The following is a 23,698-nucleotide window of genomic DNA, read 5'->3' as shown; positions in this document are numbered from 1 at the left end:
GCCCGCGCTCTCGCGAGAGCCGCCATTTGCCTGCCACAGCCCCGGGCCGCGCCGCCGGCGGCCGCCTCCTCTCGCGAGAGCGCCGCGGGGCGGCGGGCAGCGGGCGCCTGCCCTCAGGACGGGGCGGCGGCCGCGGGTCCCCTCAGCGGGTCCCGTTCTGTCACGTCCGCTCCTGTCATGTCCAGGGCAGCCTGACCCTCGCAGCTGGGCCTTCAGCAGAACTCGCTGCATCGAGCTGCCCGGGCACAAACGCCTTTTTCTTGGTGGAGGGAAAATAAGCGTGCTCGCAGAGCGTGTGTAACCCCCAAGGGCTGCGGAGCGCCGTGTGTGAGCGCTGTGGGACGCGGCTCTGGCCGAAGGGAGCAGGCCGCAACGTCCAGTTACACCAAAAGTTTGGGTGTAGTCAGCACTAGAGCTGGATTTATTCACAGGTTAGAGCCCTAGCATCAGCAGCATCCATTCAAGTGATGTAAATTAGACTTTCACAAGGTCCGGGAGAATTTAAATAAGTTCTTGTATACATTTGTGGTTTGATTTTCTAAGTACTAGACAACGTGTAAGATTAATATTAAGCTCACATTCCCCAAATTGCATTGGCTGTGGTATGTGATTTTCCTGTTACCGCCACAGTGTACCAGTGAAATGCTGCCAGAGGCAGCAGTAGTTCCAGAGATACCCAAAAAATATATCAACCCCACTGGAGCAAGTTCATTTCCTATCAATTCAGGACTGTGTGTGTGAAGAGAGACTGAAAATGAGTGGACAGTCCCTGAACTGTCCACGTTCCCACAAATAGTTGGTATCTCCATGCTAGTATTACACCCACCTGGATAAACTGTAATTAATTACTCAAAAAGAAGCATAAAGACATGAGGGCTAATGCACTTTATTCTGTGCTGTTGTATTTCAGTGCTCCCAAGGTCTCAGAGATGCTGTAACAGTCCTCAGAGCCATGCCACCAATTCTGTAAGTTCTGGAAGAAATTCTTTATAATGAGTTGCTGAGCCCCATTTTACATGTAAGAAGTGAGTTGATGCATAATGGTATATATTTAAAAGATTTATTTCTGTATGCCAGAATTTCCAACTTCAGGTAATTCATGTATACCTTCAATAGTGTACCAGGTGCATAAGGTATGCCTGGAGGACTGGAACTACTTTTTGTTCTTCACTTAGAGTGTACTAGAATGGTATGTACGGGTATCTGCTATTGGTAATATGACATCTCTAGCACTACTGAAATAATACAAAAAATATTCATGCATTTGGAAAGATACTTGCTTATTTGTTGTGACTTTATACCCCATTTCAGTCTTTTGCTTTGGCAATCAAGCCAAGCATATTGGTAGAGAGAGCAACTAAGGAAGGCCTCAACCCTCTCTTGGGGACCAAAGATAATTAAGAGAAACATTTAGAGAGAGCAGATATAATGAAGCCCTGAATCCATGCTAGCTTCCAGCCCATTAAAATATGGCTGTTTTTATAATAGAATATGGAAGTAATTATTCATCTGAGCCAGGCACCGTGGAGTTAGACTAAAGCACTCTTCAGTGTAATTGAATTTGTACAGCATCTATGAGCAGGGGAGGTCCTGTGCGATATGGCCCACAGATTGTCCTTAGGCTGGCCAACAGGCAGTTTCTCATTTTTCTGTTCATTCTCCTTCCAGGGGCCACTTTGTTTTCCCTGTGGTGAGTGATGTATAATGAGATTGCTGCTCAAGGCAGGAACTTTCCCCAGTGAGAAGGGAAAGTCTGGAGAGTCCTTATTTACCCTTTTGTGTAGAGGGATGTTATGCAAAAAATGCTTTGCGGTACAAACAAAGCATTGCTTAGTGGGTAGCCTTTTTCATTCCTCAGTGCCCTCCATGTATTGTTTCTTCTCCCCAGCTCCAAATGTAGGGACCTGGAGTGAAAAAGCAGTGCTGCCCTTGGCTCATGTCTGCGCCAGGGAAGGGTTTAGACATTTATCAGCCTTTCATAATGTCATGCCTTCCCTGTTCAGATTTCCAAAAAATAAGCATTCCCAGTAAGTCCTGTTAGAAAAGCAAAGAAGAAAAACTCTTTTGGCTTAATGCTAAAATAATAACTTATAACCATAAATTGATCTCTCCTTATTTTACACATTTATTTGTTCACTGTGGACTTTTGAAAATGTTCATTATAACTTTGGCTGGAGCTATACCTCTAACCTTTTCTTGGTTTTAGAGGAGAGTGGTCATTGTCTGCAAATTTATCTGTGCCAATTCTCTCTGAAATTAGACCAGATGGAATTTGCTTTAAATTAAAAACAGATTTTTAAAACTAAAACTTTGCACATTTTTTTATAGTTAATCAGAACAAAAAAGAAAAACAGCCTGCATGTTTTCTTAAAAAAAAATAGAAAATACACATGTTAAGGTTTGATATGTAATAAGTAATGTTTCTAAAACATTTAATTGAAAATTAAAGGGAGAGTTTACATCTGAGATTTTTTTTAAATCTGACTGGAGTTTAGGTTGCCTTTAGAAGCATTCCTTCTGGGAGATTTATGTGGTTCTCTCCCCTTTGCTGCATATGTTAATTAGCACAATATATATCTGAGCAAGTACTTGGACTCATTAGAGCATCATTTATGGTCTACTGTAAGCAGGAGATGAACATCAGAGAGAAGATGACAATCCCTCTGTTAAATACATAGAGAATAAGAGCTGCAGCGCAAAGGCGCTACTAATTTATTATGCTAGCTGAAGATACTTCTACTAGTAGATATATGATGCCATGAATACAATTAAGTGTCTTGAATCCCATATACTCAGCAGTTCAAAAAAGTTGTAGGGTTCCACAAAATGTGTGCAATCTTGCTTCTGCATGTGTCTGCAAATTCTGCTTATCTGTGGTCCTAGTCAGGCACACCTCCAAGACAGACCGCACAACTTGTCTAAGCTAGTTTGTAAGTTGCAATTTGAGGACTTTGGCATGGAGGAGATTGCATATAAATGTATTAATGTGCTCTGAGCCAGCAGTTTGGCTTGCAAACTTTTCTAATACGCATCCAAGAGGAGTTAGCGTACAAGCTGCTGATGGGCAGCTGTGGACCCCATAAGTTGCCAGAGAAGTGCTCACAGCAGCTTGCTGTGCCAAGGGACAGTCCTTTGGAAGTGGGATGTTTGCCAGATGATCACACCTGTGGCAGTCAGTCTTGTGTGGAAGAGAGCATATACTTCTGGCAGGACAAGCTATGGAGGAGGAAAAAAGCCTTAGTGCAATGAATGTTCAAGCCTTGTACCACAAATCAGTGCTCCCTGTGCAGGGACAGCCACATGTAAACCTCTTTGCTCCATAGCAGAACAATTGTTTTCAGGCTCGCTGTTTGATGCCCACACGGTATAGAAGAGGTGTGAATGCGTAAAATGTATACATACATTTTGTATGTGTGTAAAATGAATATGTAATGTTTTGTATGCACATAAATGCAAAATGAATGCATACTATGTATTCACAGGATGATTTTAAAAAGCCAAACAAGACAAAGCTGTGTTCTACTAACAGCCTGAAACTGTTCGAGATTTTATCTGAGAGTCCCTAAGCCTAATGACAAAGCCATCTCCTCTAAATGCTCTGTCAATAACAGCATCAAATGTAATTCCCAGATGTTAGTTGTATAAATTATTTCATCATCACCACTAATGGCAAGCAGCTCATGTGAGGCAGTCTATTATGAGATGCAAAACCTTTGATTAGGGAATACATTGCAGTCAAATAGAAGATCTGCTCAACACAGAAAAGCTGTGCCACTACCTGCCTTACAATTTATGCCATCAGATATAACTTCAGATAGATTTTAAAACACATCAGTGCATATTTGTGGATAGTAACGTTGAAATCCGTTGAGCACCTTTCTTCTACATTAAAGGTATGCACTACTTTTTTTATGTGTTTTCAGTATGACTTGAGTTCTTCATCATACAAGTTGTGTTACATGAGAGAAACATTTCAGAGCCTGGAAACTTCAAGATAGTATTCCTAAAAATGACACTGTAAATAACTACAAACGTAAGAACTTTTTGTTCTAAATGGAAGAATGTCACAAAATTCTATCCAATCTTTTTTTCATGGGTCAGCCCCTTTCTATTAAACACATTCTTGGCTGCCGTTCCATGGAATATGAGGTTAAGATAAAATCAGTTCAGTACATCGTCTAAGAGGGGACCGTATCCTGCCTGTACAAGAGGATGGGCTCAATAATTTGTTAGGTCTTTTTTGTCTGTGACTACTATGATCCTGCTTAAAATCAGATGACTGAGTTTCCATTCTGCAGCTTCCAGTATGTTGCGGAAATCCACTGTAATTAAATCTTATAAAATCCTCTTATTCCCCATATAAATAATTCTCTGACATAGGAGATTCCCCTGAGTCTACATCATAGCCAAAGGAAAACAAAGAGCAGAAGCAGTTACTTACATTCTCTTAAATATTTGATCATTTTGGACAAATTTCTGCACTGATTACATTAGCTGCAAGCCTCACTGAAATTAACAGAGATGTACCAATGATTTTTGTGACAGAATTTGGATTATTGATTTTTGTCACTTTTAGCATTAGTTTGAACAATGACTAAACTAGCGAATAGTTTGAACTGTATAAACAGCAAGATGGTAGTTGTCTGAATTGTTCTAAGAAGTGAAGTGTAGGATTTCCCATTTTGTACTAGAAGCAAAAGCACATAAATCCTGCTTGACAGGATTTAAGATTGAAAGTGTTCTGGCAAATAAGAGCTATATGCCTCATTAAGCTGATTTACCAAAACTGAAGGATCCTCTTAGCTTACAAGTAGGAACTACAGCAATATTAGTAATAATTTGTAATGATAAATACTTATTCCGAGCACATTGCCACTTCCAATCCCCATTTAGGGTTTGAGATAAAGAGACACACAGACAAAAATTCTTGTCCAACAATACCTTATGAACCAGAGAGTGCTTTGGGAATACACCCAGTCCTTTGACCTACTTGCTGAATGATGCCATCTCCCTTGTATGCAAAAACTTTGAAACTACACCACCAGAGAGCACTGTCCTATTTCTGCATTCACCTTTTCCTGCATGTTTGAGGATCTATTTTATTTAGTCTTCCTTATTTATTTACTTATTTTTAATTTAGTCTTTTGTTTTCAGTCTTTTTTTGGGGAACTTAAACACTTTTTAAATTTAATCACAAAACTGAGTTATGGATACGTCTTAATCATTAAATAGGGCATATAATAAATGTTCTCTAACCATTTCAGCAGAATGGTTGGGGAAGTACTCAGTCATGACTTCTGCAGTTCAATGCCATTAGCATGATTTTTAAAAAATCTCAGGGTACCCCTGGCAGACTGGCCCTTTTAGAGGGGTGTAATAAACCCAACCTCATACCTATACAAAAAATAAATATCAAATATCCAATTGTATGGATTTCTAAACAAGGGGGTAAAACTCCTAAATTAAAAGTGCTTCAATGGAAACTGTCCCTGGAAATAAGCTGTTTAGTCCTGTTCAGCTGTTTAGTCAAAGAAGACATCCAGACAGGAAATTCCAACCAGTCTCTGTGCAGGTTGAGCCAGGGTACAGTGGTAAAACGGTGGTCTGTATGTTATGTGTCACCATGCAAGAATCCATGAAACAGAGCATTTTGTGAAGAAAAACAATGCTCTTCATTTGTTTTCCACAGTGCCTGGCTTTCTGCCCGTATGTGTGGCATCGATACAACTGTTACAAGAAATTGAATAGATTTTGAAGCTGCATATTTGAGTAAGTATTGGTTGTAGTGGGTGTCAAAGTATTTCTGTTGTAGTTAAGACTTCTTACTGCTTGCTCTGGAACTTTAGGCATCTCACTTGGGTGTGCCTCTGTTTCCTCCCAGCCCATTGCCTTCTTGTTCTGTCTATATGAAAAACAAGTGCTTGAGCTATCACCTGAGTTATACTGTGGAGAACTGGGAGATTTCAGGTGACACTGGAATACTTTATTCTGTCTGTTACATTTACAGACCAACTTGCTAGTTTATCTCTGATGATATTATGATTACCCGTATCATTTCCTTACAAAGTAATCATTCTTCATCAGTTTTAAGGTCTTTATCCAAGCCACCTTAATGTATACCTGCCTATCTTATGACCGTTAGTCCCATATCTTTCTTCCCATGACAGCAGACTTGTGAGACTGAATCTTCTGTTATTGCTAATCCCCAAATAGATTCAGCAGTATTTTCAAGAGAAAAAAAATTTTTTTTTTCATCTTCATGTTTTATTACTTGTTAATATATGACAAAACAAATTTATTAAGAAGCAGACAGGTAGCATTTAGCATTGCTAAACAGAAAAAATTGTTCTAAATTTGCCCTTTTATGCCCTGGTGAATAAAAAGCTCCTTTCCCTTAAACTGTTTCTGATACAGATTAACATCACAGCAAAGATTAAGTTTAGAAGCTACCAGGAGCTTGTCAGGGTTAAGGACAAAAGAAACGAAGGACTCACAGGACTAGAATTGCACTTTTCACCTCCTTACTATCAACTTGCAAATAGAAAGGGTTGAAAAGAAGAAAAAAAAATAAACAGAAAGACTTTGGGGGCAGGGATTTATAGCTCTTCTGTTTCACCACTTCTTGGCACATTGACCTCAGTATGATACTCAGAGGACTCTCCTGAAGGCATCCAAGGTATTGGGGTTCTGTTGAAGGAGGGTCTGTTTCTGAAATTTTGATTATATAACATGATAGATTCTGGAAGCAAAGGGCAAATATCAAACTGAGGCACCTTGAAAGTCATCCGTTTGGCTGCTTTCTCATAACCCCCATAAGGCATGGCAGTCCTGGCATAGGAGAACAAATGGAGTTAGCGCACAGAACATAGGTAAACAATGGGACTTAGAAAATAAATTTATTGAGAATGTAAATTTTACAACTGTTGCAGTTAACTGGCCAACAAATCCTACCCAAATACATACATAACCATTGCCTATGTGCTAAAAAAATTATTTAAAAAACAAAACAAAACAAAAAAACACAACCACAAACAAATCCCCTCTGCTCCTGTGTACTTCTTTAATCCCTGCTGCATCAACCTCTGTAAAACCATACACCTTTCACATCTGTTGGTATCCCATACATGTTGGAGGCAAAGGCTGTGTTATTGCAGACTCAAGTGGAATTTGGTTTGTCCTGGGTAATGATGTCCTGAGGCTATGTAAGTAGGTGGCAAAATAGAGAGGCTAACAGAAAGTTGATGCTGCACTAGAAAATCTGTCAAACTTTTCATTCTTATCAGAAGCAGCAGGAAGATCCTAATTCTTATCTCAAGTACTGGAGGCACTGATGGCTTCTGATGTTAAGTATTTTTCCTGAACTCTTGAAATTTAAATGGCTGCAGTAATAAGTAGTAGCATGCCAAATTTCCCTGGTCAAATGTGGGGAGAAAGAAAGTGAAATAGGATTAAAGTTGTATTATCCTGCTACATAGGCTTCCTATCCATAAGGTGAATTCAAATCTGTAGCTCTTAACGTGTCTTCTCTTTGTAGACCTCCAAGCTTTTCATCCACGGGAGATTGCAGTAAGCAAAATGACATGAAACTAATACTTATTTACATTGCACAAGACAGGAGAGCTATGTCCAGGGCTACTGTAGTTTTTCTTCATGCAAAGTAAATGGAATTCAATATCCCTGAACACTTACCTGTTAAAAGATTTGTAATGGGGGAAATCAGCTTTGGGACTGTAGGACAGTAAGTCAATGGTCAACTGACTTTTATCCTCAGGGCTAATACCCATCGCTCGTTCCCAGGGGGAGATGTAAGTTTTAAATATAGTGACTTTTTTGCCTCCTGACTTTCCATCTGTAAACAGAGGAAAGTAAAACACTCAAGTTAGATGACAGGTACTCCAAATACAACACCTTTCTATACTCTACTATTGAAACTGGGACATCAGCTTTGTCTTTTTGGATCCTTTGTAACTCTTAGATCAAGTCACAGAATGTATGGTAAGATTTCTCTTAAAAGAAACTGTTGTGGGCCACTTCCATCATTATCCACAAAAGTAGAAGTACCACAATCTAAGAGCCACTCATCCAGGAACTTGCATTAAAGCATATACTTGAAAGCTAGTTTTTCATTGTTCCCTCTGGTTACTCAGGTAGAAACCTCTTCCCCTAAGAACAAATGTCTTAGGTACATCATCTCTTCCGCTACCTTAGGGGAAATTTTTATGCAAGGCAAAATGCTAACCTCATTTCACAGATTTATATTTCATGGGGATATCCCGAAATATCAAAGCAGATTTTGATATAAAATGCACACTCTTCCAGAATGTAAATGAAAAACCTTGGATTTTACAAGTCACTCAAAGTCATTTACAGAAGCTGTTCGCAGTTCCCAAGCAAATTTGCTTTTTGTTGTTAAAATGCCATAGGAACTGTTAAAATAACAATTTCACCAGCTGATTTTCATACAAGAGATTTGATTCCAGAGGCTTCTGGCCAAACTAAATGGAAGTTAAAATTATGCAAGGACTAAAATCAGTGAAAGATACCCTGCCTCGTAGAGATATTGCTTCAGTTCACTAGTGTTGATTAGCAGATAACATTTAGAAATATTGCTGCTTCTTTCTTACTATTATCCACAAAGTGCTGTTCATTCAAATGAAAACTTTGATTTGAAATTAGAATTGATACATGCACGACTGATGCGTCAGGTCAGACTGCTGAGCTAAAGAGCTACTGCTACTGTCTCCAGTACTGGTCAGTATGAAACCCTTGGAAGGGAAGGTAGAGCTCCCTACTCGTGTACTGCTGTCTCAACCTCAAATCAGGAGTTTCCCATCATTTCTTTTGTTCAGCCAAGGCTGGTATTTCTGCTTCTTGCTTATGAATGAGCAACACAGAAACATGCAATCAAAATTGTCAAGCTAAAGGCAATTCAACTTTTTAGACTTTGCAATGCAATTTAATTCGGAAGAATTGAGGTGTTACTCAAATTCATTTACTGGTCCCTAAAATTAACGCAGCCACAAGCCCTGATAGCTTTATCTATTTCTTGCTCTTTCAGAGAGATACTTGCCTTTCTCAGTACCATCACCTCCTTCTCCACCACTTCCAGCTGATTCCCCTGCATGCTCCCCTTCGCCGTCCCCAGGATCTCCTTTGCTTCCAGGCCTTCCAGGAACGGCGGAATATTGCTGCTTACCAGAGCCGTGCTGCCCTGCTGTCACTCCTCCTACCATCCGCCCGTGGGCATAGCTATCAGCATCTTCCCCGTAATGCCCGCCCGGTGGGATAAACTTCTGAAAGTGATCCTAGGGCAGAAAGAAAGAGAGTGGAGGTCACTGTTACGGGGCAGAGTCTGTTCACACTTACAGGCTTGGTACTCCTGAGTCCCTGTGGTCTGACCAGCCTTGTCCTGATTACAAAACCCATGGCAGAACTTTGTGTGAGTTATTCTCTTTATTCAATATAGGAGCACTTTCAGAACATCAGCAAGGGCAACTGAAGGACACTTTTTCATGCGCGCCTCATAGCCATTTTATATGAACAGGGTGAGAAGAGGGGTTCTGTGTACTGTCCCCAGTGGTGATCAGTATGAAATACAAGGGAAGGAAATGCAGCTTTTGCTAGATCAGCTGAAGGTCTAAGCAGAGATATATTGGTCAAGCTGTGAGAAAGCAAGCTGGACAAGAAATAGAAAATGTTTCATGTGGGAGCTAAGTGTTAGAGGGCACCAGAACAACGGGATAACGGTGAAAACATAAAGCCTGCCAGTTAACTGCCAATATGTCTGCCTTCCATACATATGAAGGTCTGCATAGAGAGAGGTATTTACACGCTGAGATTTACACTAAAGAGATAGCAGCCTAGTTTATGTCTTTTCTGTGGGACTAGGGCATTGGCTATAGGTACGCAAATGTAACTAATAAATGAAATAAAGCTGAAACTGACTGAATCTGTCTTTCCTTATGCAGCAATTCTGCTTCTCTAAATTCCTCTCAGGCAGTCTATGGGAGGTGCCAATCTCAGGGCTCCCAAAGGGTTAAGGCTTTCTCCGGGCTCTTACACCTAGTACAGTTTAGCAAAAAGAAGCTTTCCAGGCTGTAAACAGGCTTCCAAGGCCAGCTGTTCAGTCAGCTAAAAATAGATGAGAAGTGAAAACCCCACAAGGCTCTAGGCAGAATTATCTAACCCTCTGCTCCCTGTGTCTCCAGCAACAGTGTCCAGGGTTTCACAGCAGGTCACCAGGCTGCAACCCAGGCAGGGAGCCAGCTGCAGGCTGAAGTGGCAGAGCTGGTGCCTCCAGGGCCTTTAGGGACTGTCTGTCCTTCTCCTAGCTGCAGGGAATTCCCTTTTTAGGAACAGTGGAGATAATGTTCCCCTGAATGTCAGGAAGCACTGAGAAGGGAGAGGATTGTGAGCATGAAGCTTAAGCTGTACACAGGATCTAGCAGGGCAATCTGTTCAATTATGTGTGGGAGCCATGTAACTGTAAAAAGGCAACCTGAAACAAGGATTTTGTTGTTGTTGGCATGTAGGGGTCAGAATGAGGTTATTCTCAAAGCCTAATATATGTGGAAGGTTAATGCTTCCACTGATTTGCTCAGTAATTTCAAGGCAGTGTTTGCATCTATTTTCCTTTCACCCATGCTATGTGCCATTCCTCAGAATTAAATACTTATTTCTTTTTTCTTCTGCTAACTTACATTCAATTTCACCCCCCAAAAATAAATGAATAAATCACAAAGCATAAGCGTAACATGAGCTACAGTAAAACGGGCTGCTTTGATCTTGTGTGCAACAGCAGTATTTGATGTGGCCAGGAAGGGGCATCATTGTCATCTTGTGTTATTTTAAATTGCAATATTATCACTAAGCAGGAGTGAAGTTTTTCTGAAACACAAAGTGTGCCTCAGGAAACCCACACTTAAATACTATTTAGCTGCAAATGAAATCAGTTGCTGGGTCTTCAGCCTAGTTCATGATTCTACATGGACCCACTAGGTCTATGTTCAGGAGACGTTTCCATTCAGATAGGAAAGATCCATGGAACATGGGTTTTCCATGCAACACCCCAAGTCTACTCACCTGCTAGAATAAAAGTCATGCTTTCTTTACTTTTGGCTATCACAGTGGATTTTCTTAACTAATTTACATAGAGATCCTCTTTTTATATAACAGGAGGCAACAGCAAATTCATCTTTTTGAAATCTTGAACCTTGCTGGCTTCAAACAAGCTCACTCCAAGACAGTGTTGCTCAGGAACAGCACTTCAAACAGGAGTCTTAACGCAGTCAAAGCTGGGTAAGTGCAGCTTTGTCTTTGGTATTTGCAGCATGCCTCTCGGCAGGGTGTTTGGAATGGAGATTTTACTTGGGTGGAAAGCGTGGCTCATGCCATTGGTAACAAGTTGTGGAGGTTTACATATATGCATATTCACATCACAAAAGCCACTTCTCAGTTGGGGTTGACTGAGCCTGTTGGTGGAAGTCCCAGAAGAGAAGCCCAGGAGTGTCAACTGAGAAGGCTGATAACCCTCTCCACTTTGCCCAGGGGACAGATCGCTGTCCCTCTGTGGTAAGGTCTGCCTTGTCTGTGTGTTTCTGGAGGAAGTGGGCAGTGTCAGTCCCTGGACACCTCTAAATCTGCTCAAAGAGAAGAACAGTTGTGGCAAGTTCATGTAATGCATAGTCCCCTGGCTTGCCTAAAAATTTTGGGCTCTTGTCTTTTAAGTTGGTATCACTAGCAAGAGCCTGATCCTGCAGGCTGAGTGCCTGGATCAGATTAATTCTGAATTCTCAAGGGCTGCTCCATGTGTCTCATGAAAAATAGATAATGAAAGATGATCCAGCTAATAGAGCTGAGATCTCTAAGTATCTCAAGGCCCTGACGTCACTGCAGGCAGTCCCCAGGAGGAGACACCGTGTGCTCCCCGTCAGCTCCTCACTGTGCCCTAAAGAAAATGATTGAGGCCAGCAAATGTGTTTCTATTTCCGCCTCACCGATAAAGAGCTTCCCAAAGGCTTGATGCCTATGTGGTTACTAACACTTCTGAAGTTACCACGACCGCGTCCTCTCAGTAGCAGCCACTCAAATGTTCCTTAGTGGTGGGATGGGTGGTTTAAAATTCAGACACTTGAATATGAGAGTAGGGTTGACTGCATAAGAGTGCCTGCTGTTTTATCAAAAATAAGGTAATGAAGTGCCCATTGGTCCTTAATTTGGCATTGCACAACCTTAAACCTGTGATTCACTTTTTAAAAAAGGGTGAACATAAAAAGTAATCTCAGCTGTTAAAGTATCTTAAGCTATTTTTTAATCACATTCCCCCAAGAGGCATAGTTTAGTTGGTTGAGCTCCTGCTTTCTATTTCCAGCTCTACTTCTGACTCGCTGTTTAATCTTAGAGAAAGAATTTTTCACCTCATGCTTGTGCCTTAAACTGAGTATAATAACTGCACAATAACTTTTCTGTTCCTTCATCTAAGGATGGAGGATGCTCTCATTCACATACTGTATCATGTCTGGCTATTTAACATGTAAGATCTGTGATGCAGGTTGGTTGTGTACTTTTGTCTGTTGTGATGCACCACTTCTGGCATTGTAACCTCAGCACTTCCATTTTCTACCTGCCACTTCTGCTTACTACTCTGGGTTCTTGTTCAGCAGCAAAATAAAATAAAATAAAATAAAATAAAATGCAGAGTAACTCCTGCCATTGTCCAGAAGAACAGGAATCCAATTCGTTAACTGTTTTTTACTTCCTATGTTTTGTGTCACATTTGGAATCTTAACTGATCTGAAAAGACCTCCTGACCTGAAGCCCAACAGAAATTACCTACCAACGTATTGCTCAGCTTGTTTTCCTATGAGCATTGCCAAGATACGGCAACTGCCTCTGTTTAACTGGTGGGCTACTCTGAGAATGTATCAAGGTGGTTTTTTGTTTGTGGTTGCTGATTTTTTTTTGATGTACTACTGCTGATAATTGCCTCCTCACATATTATGCTGCCTTCCTAGTGCTTTAAATTTAAGATATGGTAGGTAAAGCAGAAAGAAAAAAAATACAGACAAATCAAGTCTTTCTGTAAGATGTTTGCTGCATGTAGCCCAAATCAGGCCACAGATTTTGACTATTAGAAAGACTATTTTTAAGGATCCTCGCTAGAAGATAAACATCATACCAGCGACATCCAAAAAGAATAACTATGGTTTTGTTCTCAATTTCTATCAACTGATAGTAGGAAGGTCTTAGACAGAGGTTCCCAAAGCACAAGTGGGATCTTGAGATGAATTACAGCAATAACAAGTGGAGCTACAAGGCTAAGAAATGCAGTTTCACACAATGTTGATGTATTTGACAACAAATAACTTAGTGTTATGAAGTGGAATAAAGGCCTGTGAACTACTGATCTAATTTCTGAACAGTAAAATGGGATTTAGGAGACCCAGAGGTAAGATGAGCCCCTCTCTGTGATACTGGGTGATTCATTAATATACCCCATGTCTCAGTTTGACCTTTAAAAATGGATGTAGTGATTTTCTTCCTGCTGTGGTCAGTCAGATGCTACAGTAATAGAGCCACAGGTAGCTAGGATTTTGTAATGGTCTTTAGTCAGTAACAAATTGCATCTTGCAACTCCACTATGCGGTCGATAATGTCCTCAGAGGCATGGATTGAATCACAGTTTCTTCGATATGAATGGCACAACATGGGGTAGGAAGAAGAAGTCCTTCTTTTAGTTATTAGCCAGGGCAAGGCAGAGCCCAGCTCATGGTACCAAACAAGGAGAACTTCACAAGAACTCTCCCTGTTCGACAAGATACCACTATGCTGTAAGTGTCAGACTCAGTCCTTCCTAAAAACATCCCCTTGTACTGTATTCTTGCAAGAGAAGAGGGACAATATTGAAAATTGCTACACAGCAATTCATTGTGTGCATTTCATTGTGCTCACATCAGTAACATTCAATTGTTTTGACTGGGATTTAGCTACAGTTTGCCTTTAACTGGATGCCCACAGCAGCGATAAGAGAGGGAGTGGCAGGTTCTCACTTCTGTGTGGGTCTGTCTGGCATTTATGCACATGCAATGCATACGTTTTCTCTGCTACAAGTAAGGAGAGTGACCTGGTTGCCCAGGGTGGTTGTTTGGGTGGAGGAGGAGGAGGTGGAGGAGGGAAGCAGGAGGGTAGATCAATGACACATGACTGCTGAGATCTTTTCCCATGTGTGGAAGGTTTATGGCTTTAGTACAGGCTATTCTGGGACCCCTTATATGGTTTGGAATTATTTTTAATAACCTTTCTCTTTGTCCTGTTTTTATATAACATTACCTTACTTTTTCTGGGGGAAAGAAACAACCTGTACTCCATTCCAGCCCTTTCTTGCTCTGCTTTGTCCTCAGAACTTTTTCAGACAGTTAATGAATCCATGATATAAAAACAAAAACCAAACCACCAGCTTTAAATCCCTTCACTGTCCCACAGCCTTGAAGGCACAGGGACTTCTTTGGGACAGGTAGCAAAGGACACGAAAACTAACTGAGAGGAGGAAGTGACTGGAAGAAGCAGTAGGAATTCTCTGCTCTGCCATTAGCTTCCTCTCACAGTTCCTTTTTGTTTAAGCCTTCTTTTCTGTATCCTCCTTTGAGCAGAGCCAGGAGCAAGGAAGGAAACGAATAGAGAACTAATCAAAAATTGCAATCAAAAAGGTTTTTTGATAAAGTGATTTGGTGCTAAGGTCAGGCATTGTCCTGATGGTTTGGAAGACAACAGTGAGGCCACAGATCTGCTGCCTTTAGCTGCCTGATAGCAACCAGTCCTCTGAGGGGGTTGCTTCGTTGCTGAGATCTCTCAGCTTTTATTCTTGCTGCTCTGGCTGCCAGCAAAGGTGCTAATTCATGCTGGCTGTGATGATGAGAACAGTTATCCACAGAAACAGTGGATGCAGCCTGGCAGAGCCCTCACACAGAGCACACAGAGCAGCCAGCAAATGGTAACAATCATGTTTGTAATCCTGCTAAAATGGCCCTGTGCAAGGACGGTATGGCAGACTGAAGTCTTCCTGCACCAACTGATTCATTACCTGTACCATGAGTGTGGAGAAAAGAGAGCCCTGAAAGTGAGTCATGGAGGATTCTAAAGCAGAGCACCAGCTCCTCTTTGGAGCCTCTGCCATTGTTGCCATTTAGCAAAGCCATGAAAAAAATCCTAGGCTTGCTAGGGTCTTGTCTAACCCCCAAATACATCTCCACAGCAAAATGTCTTAACAGTCTTGCTCAAAAAGCAGGGGAGCAGGGGTTTTCTTGCAGAAAAAAATGTAGAGGTTCACTACAGAACAGGTATGGAGTGAATGTCAGGTGTGGATGAATAAACAGAACAAAACAGGAAAAACGGTGAACAGAGAGTAAGTGGTTGTCTTCAGCCTTTGTAATCTAAGTCTTGGAGAGACCCAGTGTCTCTATTAATACTTCAGGGCCTCTTTGTTTTTGCATATCCAGTTATTCATACTCGGTTTTGCATATCCAGTGAGCTCGTTTGTCACAACTCATTGACTGTATTTCTCTGATTGGACTCTCAATTTTTTGAATGTTTTGATTTCAGCCTTTTTATTCCCATACATTATTATTTTCTCACTCCTCCTGTGATCCTCACTGCAGTCTTCAGACTCTGACATATGAAGTTGGCCCTCATACATTTTAGGAGCTCTGAGATTGCTGAGTATTTATAAAAACAGCTTGCATTTCTCTAAGGTTTTCATTCAGAGAGTTCAAAGTTCAACACACCAGTCATTCTGACATCCCTTCTAGGAGGGAGCTAATTGAAGAGAGGAACTGCCTAAGGCACAAAGAGATGAAGAAACTGCACGAAGTCCAACAACACCAGATATACTTGCTGTATCTCTGGTGTGTCATCCCTGATCTGCAGTCTGACCTACTGTGACAATTTTAATGATTTCTTTTATTTCAGGCATCTTTCCACATCCTGCTTCCCAAATTGTCATTTTTAGAAGTCAACTACAAAGGTCTACTTGCTGCTTTTTAAAACATCAGAGAGCTAAAAAATAGCATGTTTTCATTTGACAGAACATTAACTTCAGCTTGACTTTTATTATTTTGCTTGAGTTTCCCTGGACTGGAAAACAGATGCCATAAAGGGATAAAACGACACCAAATAAAATTTAAAGAGCATCAGAAGATGAGATGCTGCATCACAATGTGTGTGAACCTGAAACATTTTCTATTTGTTTTACTGAATTCCTGACAATCACATGAAAGGGAAGTTTCCATTTGTAAACGTTTAAGTATCTTCAGAAGGTCTTACTGAAGAAAGAAGTTCAAAGGTTAGCTAACAGAACTATCTCACGGGAAAGGGGAAAACAAGATACCATGTCTTATAGGGAAATACTCCAGAAAAACAAAACAAAACAAAAAACCAACCATAGATTCTAGCAAGTAAACTGAAGATACTGCAGTATCATCTTAGAGCTTTCTGTCTGAATTTTCATTTACAGAGCTTCTTGCAAAAATGAGCAGAGGACTCTGCACAGTAGGAAGAATAAAAGTGTATCCTAGGCTAAAAATAAAACTGCACCCACTGGTGCTGAAGTCAGACCTGACTGGATCATTTCCATCTTGCAAAGAAAAATAAGGGAATGTGTACAACAACAATTAGTCCTGCCCTGTGCAGCTATGAACACCTGCTGTACACACAGTTCTCCCTCTTCACTCAGTACTGGCTTTTCTCATGCTTCTGCGTGATACCAAAGTATTTGCCAAAGGAAAATAATGCTGCTGCCAAAAGGAAATAAAACTTGTGTGTCCCTATATATATATTTATTTTTCTGCACTCCTTTGCCAGTGGATCCCCCCCTCGCCCATGCATATGCATTCAGACAGAGACGAGCTCAGGCACTTTCTATTCCTATTTCCCCTGGGGGTATGGAGCGGTTTTAATTTCCAACCTACCACAGAATTGTCAGTGAAGGCATCAGGGTTATTCTCATAAATGAACTTCTCCACCCTCAGCTGTCGTAATTTGAACATCTTGGATCCTTTGTTCGTGAGGAGAGAAAGCTCTTCTAGCATCACATCTCTGGGGATGCTGATCTTCTTCCCCAGGTTCAGCTTGGATACCTCTTGTGGCATGTCTACAAAACATATGAAACAGGACACTTTAGGAAGTGCTCTGGTCCAGCTCTCTTGTCCATTGCTTCCCAGCATCAGGGATTTCAAAGTAGCCAAATTCTCTTCTAAATTTCTAAATTAAGTTTTTAGGAAATAACCCATGTACTTTTTTTTTTTTTTTTTTTTTTTTTTTTTTTTTTTTTGTGCAGTGATGAAATTTTTTATATAGGTGGGTGAAATTTACTGTGGATTGGAATCAGGACATAAGGGTGCATGTATTCTACATGTAGCCACATCTGAAGCACCTCAGTGCAGCAGAAGTTATTGGTATTGCCTCAAAATGTGCCCCTGGCTTATCCAGTTACTGCCTGATACTCCCCTCCTCTGGACTGAAATGAGTGGCAGTCAGCTCTTCAGATCGCGCTGTCACACAGTGAACAAAGACAATTCTGGCATGCTTTGGTTTAAACATTATTCTGTAACCATGGCAAGATTTAATGAAGTTATATCATGTTTGTTTGTTTTAAGGGGAACTTCTGGAAGGAAAAGTGGTGGACCTTCTCTTCAAGACAATAGGCTGCTTACTGGATAAGTCCCTTTCCATATAATTTGGTACCCCCAATTCTCTGTCAGAGCAATGGATTCAAACATTTTCAGTGTAAAAATCTTGCAGAAATGTGGTTAAAGCTTTTCATCCTGAAACAAGCAACTTTTCTACTTTTCTTTTTTTTTATTATGTGTCTGTATTAAGTAAGGTTAAGACCACTTATCTGTCTCTACTTATAATTTACAACAGAGAATAAATCTCCCTCCTTAAACTGGTATAAGATTAGTATAAGCCCATTAATTTTAATAGACGTTCTTTGAAGAAATTCTCTTTTTTTTTTTTTAAGCAAGCTAATCACATCTGACACTATGTCCTAGGGCAAGAGGAAATGCCCTTTAATGGAAAATTGGATTTTTACTTGCTCATTTACATGAATGCAGGATTAGGATGAATAGAAAAATAAATACAAGTACCCTAATAAAGAAGTTTAAATAGTCCTTTTCGGGAGCTGAAGAAAGGGCCAGCACTGAATTACTACTTTACAAAACCTCTGAAAACCTTTCCCATGTTGTTAAAAGTAAAGAGGAAAATATCACATTTAATTAAAAGTCACCCTACCCAATACACATGTATTCTGTAGAAAGAGAAGTGTCCCAAGTCATATTCTTCCTGCTGTGTTAACCCCACTGAGAGATTTTGCCTTTTTCCACTAATGAGTGCTGGAATCAAAGGAATTCTCTCACAAAGAGGAAAAAGAGGCGAAGATTGCAAGAGAGAGATTAACGTAGAATATAACCAGGCATTGCAATATTGATGCCCAGAAATGATCATATTCTCTTTCCATTCACACTGACATGGTGTATACAACACATTTAACAGAACATTACAGAATGTGGTGTGCTTGAAGGCTGCGCTTTAGTAATAGTTGTGACCTCCTGGTAAGTTCAATGCATATCTTGCTGTAGGAGTTCAGTCAGATGTGGTGTGAAATTTTGAAAGCTAAAATTTAAGTTGGAACCCAAACAGTTCTCATGTGTGCAGTTTTGCATATCTTACCTTCGTGTGTCAGCTTCCCAATGAGTTTAGTGGACTTTTTCCTTTTAACAGGAGCAGGAGTCCCTGCAAGGGGCATTCCCACAAAGAGTTCTCTGCTTTGCTCTAAACACACAAGGAAATGGAGAATGAAACACTGGAAGTTATCTCTTGCCTCTCTTTCAGTTGCCATCTACAGTTAAGAGACACATGGTCTTCATTTCACACACAGGCTCTTTTCCATCCCTTCCACATGGAAGAGGTAGCAAATGGTATCATCCTATGCAGAATATCCTGCTGTTCTTTGGAGACATAGTATTACGACACAAAATATGGCAACTGGTCACAGCAGAGGCATTGCCATCCAAACTACACAGTATAATTACAACATAGCAGTCTCCCAGCCTGTGTGTGCCACAGTGCTGCTCTGTTACATTATTGTGCTGGAGTAACAAAACGTCAGTTTGAAAATTCACTACCATAACATACTCTAATAGCGGGCAGTTATCATTCAGTGGTGATGTATGCTTTGGTATTAAGATGTTGAGTCTGCCCATGAGTTATCTGGGAGCATTTTGAATAATGTGTTAGTTTGGTTTAGATGTTTAGATAGTTCTATTGAAATTGGAATAAAAAAAAAGGAAGAAAAAAAAAAAAGAAACCCTATGTAATTCTAACTTGTTACAGAAGGGCTGGAGAAAGAAGGCACAGGCAAGCTTGTTGAAGGAAAAGTTGTTCACCCAAGTTGTTTGAAGTCACTTGCACCAGTATCTTATTTATTGGTCTTATCACATTTCATTTTGGAGAGTAGGCGAGAGGAAGAGGGAGATTTCTTCTGGTACACTGTTTTCCATCTTTGTCCCCAAAAGGATAAAAGATGTGTGCTTCAAAGTCAGGGAAAGTTAGGAGAAATCTCAGCAATTTCACTTCACACAGCTTTTCACAGTTCCTCTGGAGGTTATCACACATAACATGAGTAGAGCCAAAGTCTTGCCTTTGCTTTAGCACTGTCAGTGCCCGAATAGCAGCATACAGGGGGACAGATCCTCACCTAATACCACTGTACACAGTGCAGATGAAAAAGAGCAAAGGTCCACTGGCTTCCTCAGTGGAATACAGTAACTGATCATCTCCATCCTTGTGCCTCTTTGCACCTTTAGTTGCTTAACACTTCAGAACTGAATAGACTGAACTAGGAGTTATATTTATGTAACCATGAGCACATATATATATATAAACTAGCAAGCAAACAACTAGCTCTGGGAGCTTGTGCGCTGCCCTTGATGTGATCAAGACATTTTTATCTTCTGTGTATTTTTCAGTTTTATTCCACTGTTGCTCCTTTTGCAACGTGATTTTCATGTGATGAGGTGATGATAACTGCTAAAGCAGCCCAGCCCCACCAAACCAGCTCCAATCACACTGGCAGATATTCTCATGGATATTATTTTTACTTTCTGATTTCCAAGCTTTACTTTTCCCTGAGATGCTGCCTATGTAGTTCACATGGCAGAAGAGCCCATCCTGGTGTATTCGCAAAGCAAGCGTAAGCAGGTGCAGCCATAAAGCATGTGCTGCACATTCTCCTCGAGCAGACGGACATCTGCTTGGCTATTTAAAAGAAGCGGGCCCTGCTTGACAGGAAAGGGGCAATGCTGCCAGGAGGCAGGGGGGTTGGAAGGTTATGGCCCATCTGATGGGTCACAAGACTGCCAAAACAGAGGGAAAATCATCTGCATGCCCCAAATGTGGTCTCCTTGGGGCAAGAGAGGAAGGGCTGGCACTGGTAGGGAGCCGTGCCCTTCCAGCACTCCCATTACGGAGGAGCAGTGAGGGCAAGGCTGTCCCATTCTGCTGTCCTTCACTAGTCCATCAGGACTGGGGAGTGGAAAACCTGCTCCATGGAAGTGGTTTAACGTAAGGAAAAGGGCAACGGTCTTCAGTATGGACAGGGCTGAGAGCCACACCGTGACTCTTCCTGCTACGCCACCACGGGGGAGGCTGCTGGAGCCTCAGTCCCCAGCCTCCCCACTGTCCCATGCATAAAGCCAGGGCCACAATTGTCCTTTTCTCCCCTCAGCCTTATCCCTCAGTGCAACTCCTCTGTCTTTTCCTGCATGAGTCTTTGCAGCAGTCATTTTCTTGGTTTTGCTTCAAAGCAACCTAGTTTTCACCCTCTCCAGCCCCTGCCCTAAACTATTTTGCTTCGAGGTCAACTCACCTCAGGCTTGCAGTGCCCCGCTCAGCTCGGCTCATGCGCCTGCCCCACAGCTCGGCAGGGGGCTGCTTCCTCCCAGCCCGTCCTTGGGTGCTGCTGGGGAGGCTGGTCCGGCAGCCCCGCTCGCCCAGGGGGCCTGGGTGCAGGCAAGCTCTGCCCAGCACAAAGTGCTGATGCAGAGTGCTGTGAATTTGACTCTTGAAGTCTGCTTGCACAGGCATCCTGCGGTTATTAATAGCTGACAGCCTGGAGCGTAGGGTCTCAGATAGCACTGCCACCGGCCCCGAGGAGAGGGGAAAGGAAAAGGTTGCTCCTTGGGCCTCCTGCAGTCGCTGTCTCCGTGCCCAGGAAGACCAGGCACCCCGTAGGTGCCTCACTCAAATCAATATTGCATTCCTCTTCCTCCTCCTGTTCCATTTTAGTAATCCTTTCTCAATATCATGTTTCTCAGCAATGCTTCAAAAACTCTCTGGGGTTTTGCTCTTATTTACATGTTTCTTCTGCCCCCTCCTCACTCCATCATTCAGCTTGGCCTCCTCAAGGCTCTCATACACAATTCCTAAAATGCCAGGCATTCAAGTAATGCATCTGAAGGCACAGAAGTAAAGTGATCATATGCATGAACCAAGAAGTAGTGAGAAAACCACAAAGTCTGGAAAGCTATTTAGAGAGTCTTAGGAAGTAGCTGTGCAATGTGTATGGGAGACCCAGAAGGATCAAACAGCAAGGAAACTCATTTCCTGATTCATGGCAGAAATGGGGTTGATTGCCTGCATTTTGTGTAGCTCTGTGCATGCCAACGACACCCCTACCATCGCTCCTTTGTCTGTGAATAGGAAGTAGGGACCTACGGGCAATAAACTGCCTTTATACCCTGCTTGGAATCAGGGCACATATGGCCATCTCCTAGCCTAAAGTTTGATGTGCTGATAATTGCTCAAAATCAGCAGCCCTTTGCCTCTCCTTTCTCAAAGGCATGAGATAGAGTTGCCTCAGATTTAAGAAGTTTCTGCCTCCATTTTGGTAATCAACTAAGAATTAATGTGATTTATATTATGAGGTAGGAAGCTGAGAAGTGCAGCTACCATTATACGGCACCTTCCTGCAGTCACTGGAACGATGCTAAACTCTGCCTCCTCTCTGCTTGCCTCCAGCAGCTGTTTTCAGACCATTTTTTAGCTGCTATATTATTTCTCCAGTCATCTCCAGCACCTTCATGAGCACAAATTACACCTTAGGTGAACAATCTGTGCTAGATGGATATCACAGGGAAACCTGTTGGGTTTTGAGGCATGGTGTAGCTCTAGAAGATGTTGTAGCAGGGAAATATGTGTTTATTCTTCCCTACCACACAGCACGACCTGCTGCTTCTCTGCTTCCTCCCATCCCAGTGGAGAGATGGTCCAGATGCATGCAGAAGAGCTGTGCAGGATGGAAGGAGAGGGCCTCAAGACTAGTGGGAGATCGATGGAAACCCTCTTACAAAACTCTAGAGAGAGTAGGGAAAAGCAATAGGAAGGAGATGAAGGGAAGGTGTGCAGTGTCTGTGAATCTCAGACAGGATACTGGCAGGCATGCCCAGCAGAAAGGACTGGGCACTGATGGCAATTCGGGGTGAGATGCCTCCAGGAGACCAGATTCCTCTGAGGATCCCCATCCCAAAGGGTAAGAAACAAGTGGGGTTAAGGGAAGGCAGGTATCCATACACAGGGTGAGGTGTGGGACCTAACGGTGCTGTTGGTGTGTACTGCACGGAGCTGGAGCCTTGATCCCAGAGGGAATGTAAGAGAGGGTTTATTCTGTTAGTATGGCACCAGGATTTACAGGGTGATTTGGATAAAGCAGTCTTGTGTCTGACACTTAAGCACCAAGGCACATCTTTAACTGAGATTCCCACCTCCTACTCTAGCTTCAAATAAAATCGTATGGCTCCATTTTCAGTTGCCAGGCTGAGAACTAAATGCTGCTCATTCTCCTCTCTCTGCACAGTTTCCCTGAGAGATAGAAATACGTAGTTCACTAGTCTAGAAATGTCTTGGGCGGGCGTAGCAGAGATGGCACTTGTGCCCTGCCACGATGCCAGGTTCAGCAGCTCAGTGGCTTTTTGCATGGGTAGTGTTGTCCCAGTCTGATAGCCCTGCCTTTGGTAATAGGATGAAAACAGGAGAGCTAAGAAGTAATGTAGGGCTCTTACTCTTATCTTGTAACCCACTCATGCTCAAGGCTCAGGCTTGTAAATCATTACAAGACTTGGTTGATGAGTTACCTTTTTTTTTTTTTTTTTCCCCTGGATTGTAGTGAGATATGGGGGCTAAATTCAGTCCTTGCTTGAGAGTGGAGCTTCCACTTAGGTCAGTGGTAATAGTACCTGTCCTGCCTTCAGGACATTTCAGCACTTCAGAGAGGAGTTTTTAATCACACAAGGGACTGTCTGTATTTCACTGCGACTACCTCCCTCTTTCCAAATATATGCTTTGCTTAAGTGGCTTTAAGAACAGCTTGCACAATGCTTTGCTTTGTCTGACCTGTACCTTCAAAAGTTGTTTATTTTTCTGCTGAATTCCCATGCACCTAATTTTAAACAGGCAACTTCGGAATGTTGATGTCTGGAAAATCATTTCAAGCACAGCAGATGAGACCTGTCTCATTCCATAGTGCTAGATGGCCGTAAGTAGCAGCCAAGACAAAAGTCATCGGCAGGGCTGCCTCCTGAGCACATTTTGATCATGTGAAAGTCTGGCAAGCAGAGTCAGTCTGGCAAAGAGTCTTCACCATTTTAGT

At 41.8% G+C, this 23,698-nt stretch overlaps 1 protein-coding gene and 1 long non-coding RNA gene across 5 annotated transcripts; one reads left to right on the top strand and one right to left on the bottom strand.

Moving 5' to 3' along the window:
* Nucleotides 1-57: 57 nt before the first annotated feature.
* Nucleotides 58-17,806, top strand: LOC113843972 (uncharacterized). Of its 3 annotated transcripts, none has more exons than XR_011810364.1 (5): nucleotides 58-431; nucleotides 911-966; nucleotides 5,690-5,769; nucleotides 11,176-11,298; nucleotides 15,964-16,562. It is a non-coding gene; the product is annotated as an uncharacterized lncRNA (long non-coding RNA). The 3 variants fall into 3 exon arrangements; XR_011810363.1 differs by lacking the exon at nucleotides 15,964-16,562 and adding an exon at nucleotides 17,649-17,806 and having other exon boundaries at nucleotides 66-431; XR_003497981.3 differs by lacking the exon at nucleotides 15,964-16,562 and having other exon boundaries at nucleotides 75-431; nucleotides 11,176-11,586.
* On the bottom strand, nucleotides 6,243-21,121 carry MYOZ1 (myozenin 1). Of its 2 annotated transcripts, XM_005015683.6 has the most exons (6): nucleotides 20,921-21,121; nucleotides 18,724-18,825; nucleotides 16,962-17,143; nucleotides 9,071-9,305; nucleotides 7,690-7,849; nucleotides 6,243-6,828 (listed from the first exon to the last, which is right to left on the bottom strand). In XM_005015683.6, exons 2-6 carry the CDS (start codon nucleotides 18,797-18,799, stop codon nucleotides 6,597-6,599), a joined length of 885 nt encoding a protein of 294 aa, XP_005015740.1. In that variant the 5' UTR covers nucleotides 18,800-18,825; nucleotides 20,921-21,121; the 3' UTR covers nucleotides 6,243-6,596. The 2 variants fall into 2 exon arrangements, with proteins under 2 accessions (XP_005015740.1, XP_005015741.1); XM_005015684.6 differs by lacking the exon at nucleotides 18,724-18,825 and having other exon boundaries at nucleotides 20,921-21,120.
* Between the last annotated feature and the right edge of the window lie 2,577 nt (nucleotides 21,122-23,698).

This window comes from Anas platyrhynchos, chromosome 6 (assembly GCF_047663525.1).
Source record: "Anas platyrhynchos isolate ZD024472 breed Pekin duck chromosome 6, IASCAAS_PekinDuck_T2T, whole genome shotgun sequence".
Lineage (NCBI taxonomy): Eukaryota > Metazoa > Chordata > Aves > Anseriformes > Anatidae > Anas > Anas platyrhynchos.
Note: the sequence above shows the minus strand (reverse complement) of the source record. Positions and strands in the feature narration are given on the sequence as shown.